This window comes from Clupea harengus, chromosome 1, assembly GCF_900700415.2.
Source record: "Clupea harengus chromosome 1, Ch_v2.0.2, whole genome shotgun sequence".
NCBI classification, from domain to species: Eukaryota; Metazoa; Chordata; class Actinopteri; order Clupeiformes; family Clupeidae; genus Clupea; species Clupea harengus.
The window spans coordinates 14,398,194-14,403,193 of NC_045152.1; the positions used below are offsets into that span (position 1 = coordinate 14,398,194).

Sequence of the window (5,000 nt, forward strand, 5' to 3'; positions counted from 1 at the left end):
TTTGCTTTAAGCTGAATTCCTCCTCGAAGAGCCTTCTTCCACGCGCGAGCTTTGGACATTATTTGTCTTTTTACTATGCTGTCCTCGACCTACTTAAACTTAGCCTTAGAAACAGTTCTATAAATGTTATGAAGTATTCATAATGCATCATAGCATCTGACATACGTCTATATAACTATTTATAAATACACATAGCTGTACTCATAAAGCATTATGATGTTTCAGTATAAGCCCTACACACAGCTCTTGTTATGAAAGCTTGTATGGGGTCACATATGACTCCATAGAGAGCATTTGATGAGAAGGCAAAGATGTCGTCAGTGCCAAGGTTAAGTCCAAGTCTAAGTCCAGTGTGTGTGTTAGCATTCTAGGTCTAGCTGTCCTCCACTATGAGGACCATAGAGTTAGCATAGCACAAGCCCTGAGAGAGGACCATAGGGTTAGCATAGCGCAAGCCCTAAGGGAGGACCATAGAGTTAGCATAGCACAAGCCCTGAGAGAGGACCATAGAGTTAGCATAGCACAAGCCCTGAGAGAGGACCATAGGGTTAGCATAGCGCAAGCCCTAAGGGAGGACCATAGAGTTAGCATAGCACAAGCCCTGAGAGAGGACCATAGGGTTAGCATAGCACAAGCCCTGAGAGAGGACAATAGAGTTAGCATAGCACAAGCCCTGAGAGAGGACCATAGAGTTAGCATAGCACAAGCCCTAAGGGATGACCATAGAGTTAGCATAGCACAAGCCCTGAGAGAGGACCATAGGGTTAGCACAGCACAAGCCTAGTGTCCAGGAGTGTCCAGGAGGCAAACTGGCCTGTTTTCCTCTCAAAACTGATGCATTCCCTCTCATGACAGCAAATACGGTGGGCAAGCTTTCTGACGACTTCACCATCGGCTTTGGCAAGTTCGTGGACAAAGTCACAGAACCGCAGACGGACATGAGACCATCCAAGTAAGAATACACTCAAACACACAGACACAGACACAACACATGCATGAAAACACGCTCACAACACACAAACGATGCAATCTTGGATCAGATTCCATAAGTCGTTACAGTTCATGCACATTACAATACTCCTCACAGACTACTTGAGACCGTCCAAGTAAGAACACCAGACACACACTCAAACACACACACACACACACACAGAGACATTACAGTACTCCTCACAGAATACTTAAGCATTATCAGCACAGGCAGACTGCTTTTCGACCAATCAGATGAACTCCTCCCTGCCCTCTTCCAGGTTGAAACAGCCTTGGCCCGACAGCGACTCTCCCTTCTCCTTCCAGAACGCCATCAAGCTGACGAGCAACACCACCTCCTTCCGAGAGAAACTGCAGAACGAGCGGATCTCTGGAAACCTGGACGCCCCGGAGGGGGGGTTCGACGCCATCTTGCAGACGGCGGTCTGTGAGGTAGGCTACAGTGTCAGTCAGAGTCAGCCGGCCAATGGGCTGGCAGGAGAGGTGTCTGTTAGACATTCACTAGCCAATGGGCTGGCAGGAGAAGGGGTCTGTTAGACATTCACTGGCCAATGGGCTGGCAGGAGAGGGACAGTGAGGGACATGTGGGTATAAGCTGTCTAGAAGACTTTTAAGGTGTCCTTGATCCACTTTATGTTCAAGAAAAGGGTTCATAAAATTCAATGTCTCTCTCTCTCTCTTTCCCTTTCCCTCCCTTCTTCCCCCTCTCCCTCTCTCCCATACTCTCTTTCTCTCTCTACCTCCCTTTCATCATTTATCCCTCTCCCCCCCCCCCACCCCCCCACCCCACCGCCATCAGTCGGATATCGGCTGGCGGCCGTTCAGCACTCACCTGCTGGTCTTCTCCACGGAGTCTGCGTTCCACTACGAGGCCGACGGCATGAACGTGCTGGCAGGCATCGTGCCCCGCAACGACGAGGAGTGCCACCTGGCCTCCAACGGCACCTACACCCACTACAAGAAGCAGGACTACCCGTCCGTGCCCACGCTGGTCCGGTTGCTGGGCAAGCACAACATCATCCCCATCTTTGCCGTCACCCAGCACTCCTACACCTACTACGAGGTACAGGGTCAGGGTTAGAGAGCCCCCTTGTGGCTTGGAGTATATGTTCATGTTCTCAAGTTCATGAGTTCATCTTAATGTTTCTGTAGCGTCCACATTACAATAACAGTACGACTACTATGTGATTGGTCTGAACTCTGTGTATGTTTGTTTGTGTGTGTGTGTGTGCACATGTGTATTTGTGTGTGTGTGTGTGTGTGTGTGTGTGTGTCTGTCTGTGTGTGTGTTTGTGAGCAGAAGCTGGCTACGTACTTTCCCATTGCTGAGGTGGGGAAACTGGAGGAAGACTCTGCAAACATCCTGAGCATCCTGGAGAGTGCCTTTGTGGTAATACATACAGCCTTCACACAAGAGGTCACAGTGACAGCACAAACACCCTAACTAGATAATACAATCATTTCTCTCCTCCTGGTTTAAGATATATTTTCCATACATTTTAAACAACAGGATGAATAAATAAAGAATGGTGTAATTAGTCATTTATTACTGATATTTGTGTACAAACATGCCTTTGCTGTGTGGAGTATCCGCTCTAGCATAAATAGCTGATGAGAAGCCCAACTAAATAAATAATGATATGTGTGTGTGTGTGTGTAGAGTATCCGCTCTAAGATGAGTATCCGAGCTGAATAATGATATGTGTGTGTGTGTGTGTGTGTGTGTGTGTGTAGAGTATCCGCTCTAAGATGAGTATCCGAGCTGAATAATGATATGTGTGTGTGTGTGTGTGTGTGTGTGTGTGTGTGTGTGTGTAGAGTATCCGCTCTAAGATGAGTATCCGCGCTGAGGAGAAGCCCAAAGCAGTGGAGACTACGATCCTCTCAGCCAGCGGCCAGCTTGCCGAGTCCGGAACCTTCCGCGTCACACCTGGACAGATCGTACGTTTGTGTTCTTCCTCTGGGCATGCACTCTAGCAGACAAACACACACACACACACACATGCACTCTAGCAGACACACACACACACACACACACATGCACTCTAGCAGACACAAACACACACACACATGCACTCTAGCAGACACACACACACACACATGCACTCTAGCAGACACACACACACACACATGCACTCTAGCAGACACACACACAAACACACACACACACATGCACTCTAGCAGACACACACACACACACACACACACGAAAACAAACACACACACACACACACACACACACACACATGCACTCTAGCAGACACACACTTTGCTGTGCAGAAACCTGTTTCCACGTAACACAAACACACACACGCACACACACGAAAACAAACACACACACACACACACACACACACACACACACACACATTCAGACATACACTTTGCTGTGCAGACACCTGTTTCCATATATTACACACACACACACACATACACACACACATATTCAGATATACACTTTGCTGTGCAGACACCTGTTTCCATATATTACACATACAAACACAAACACACACACACACACACACACACATACACACACACAACACACACATGTGCAGTGTATCATGTGAACACACATCTTCCTCTCTGTCTGTGGTTCGTCTTCCAGGGTAAGTTTAAGGTGAAGGTGCGAGCCAATCAGAAGGTGGGTGATCAGCCGGTGTGCCAGATGCCCACTAGCGACCGCGAGGGCGTCATGCGGGTGAAGCCCACCACCTTTAGTAGCGCCCTGGGGGTCAAGGCCAGCGTGCTGTGCCCCACCTGCGACTGCGAGAAGGTAGGTAGAACCATCACGGACACAGGCATGCGCACACACACACACACACACATACACACATGCACACACACACACACATGCACACACACACACACACATGCATGCATGCATGCATGCAGACAGACACCGAGATGCTCCATGAACCATCTCCATTGCTGGACGAAAAGACAGCAATAAACTTCAGGTCTACACATCCAGCCTCCTGACTTTTGTTTATAAGTTAGAGACTTCAAGTGTTTTTTCAGACACAACAGTTCATATAGTGAGGCCAGTCAGTGTAAGTTTTGATTACTGTGGTCATTAGTCATGTGACATTTGCAGCTCTGACGATTGGCTCTTCGTGAGAACCGAACACCACAAAGCAAGTTTGTATTGGAATGAATAGTGGGCTGGAGTAGCAAGCATAGCATTGGCCATTGGAATGAATAGTGGGCTGGAGTAGCAAGCATAGCATTGACCATTGGAATGAATAGTGGGCTGGAGTAACTAGCATAGCATTGGCCATTGGAATGAATAGTGGGCTGGAGTAGCTAGCTTAGCATTGGCCATTGGAATGAATAGTGGGCTGGAGTAACTAGCATAGCATTGACCATTGGAATGAATAGTGGGCTGGAGTAGCTAGCTTAGCATTGGCCATTGGAATGAATAGTGGGCTGGAGTAACTAGCATAGCATTGGCCATTGGTCTCTCGGGTGCCTTCAAAAACATGCCTCAAAAACAGGCAAATTGCTGCTTACTGTTGCTTTAATTCTGATCCTTAGGCCACATATTTGCCCTTGTGGTTGTGCCTCTTGAAGGACACTACTGCCTCTCGCAGTTTCACTGATGGTATTACAGACATTGGGAATGCCTTCATCAGCGTATTCATTTCTTTATTAATAAAATAAATGAATGTCTTCATTACTGTTTGCATCCTGAAGACTGCCGATCTATACTGATGCTCTTTATTATATTATATTATTATAACTGAGGACATTGGAATAACTTTATCAGCTTGTTTATCGAACATAAATTACTTTGCAAATTGTAACTCTTAAGACTGCTGAACTGACATGATGATACTGATGTGTCCATCCTGAACTTCTGCCTCTCTTGCCATAGACACGGTCGGTGAAATCGGCACGTTGCAGTCTGAATGGAGACCTCATCTGTGGAAAGTGCCAGTGCTACGAAGGCTGGTAGGCTTACACCATCACACGTCTAAATCAGTACTCACTCAGCACTACATCAGACA

At 47.2% G+C, this 5,000-nt stretch overlaps 1 protein-coding gene across 4 annotated transcripts in view; it reads left to right on the plus strand.

Moving 5' to 3' along the window:
- itgb4 (integrin, beta 4) overlaps nucleotides 1–5,000 on the plus strand; it is a 46,462-nt gene that overhangs the window by 13,236 nt on the left and 28,226 nt on the right. For all 4 annotated transcript variants that reach the window (XM_031568478.2, XM_031568490.2, XM_031568485.2 and 1 more), the window contains exons 7-13: nucleotides 856–952; nucleotides 1,251–1,422; nucleotides 1,790–2,053; nucleotides 2,291–2,380; nucleotides 2,809–2,931; nucleotides 3,599–3,766; nucleotides 4,868–4,944. In XM_031568478.2, the coding sequence (XP_031424338.1) occupies nucleotides 856–952; nucleotides 1,251–1,422; nucleotides 1,790–2,053; nucleotides 2,291–2,380; nucleotides 2,809–2,931; nucleotides 3,599–3,766; nucleotides 4,868–4,944 (991 nt within the window). The remainder of the gene's footprint in view (nucleotides 1–855; nucleotides 953–1,250; nucleotides 1,423–1,789; nucleotides 2,054–2,290; nucleotides 2,381–2,808; nucleotides 2,932–3,598; nucleotides 3,767–4,867; nucleotides 4,945–5,000) is intronic.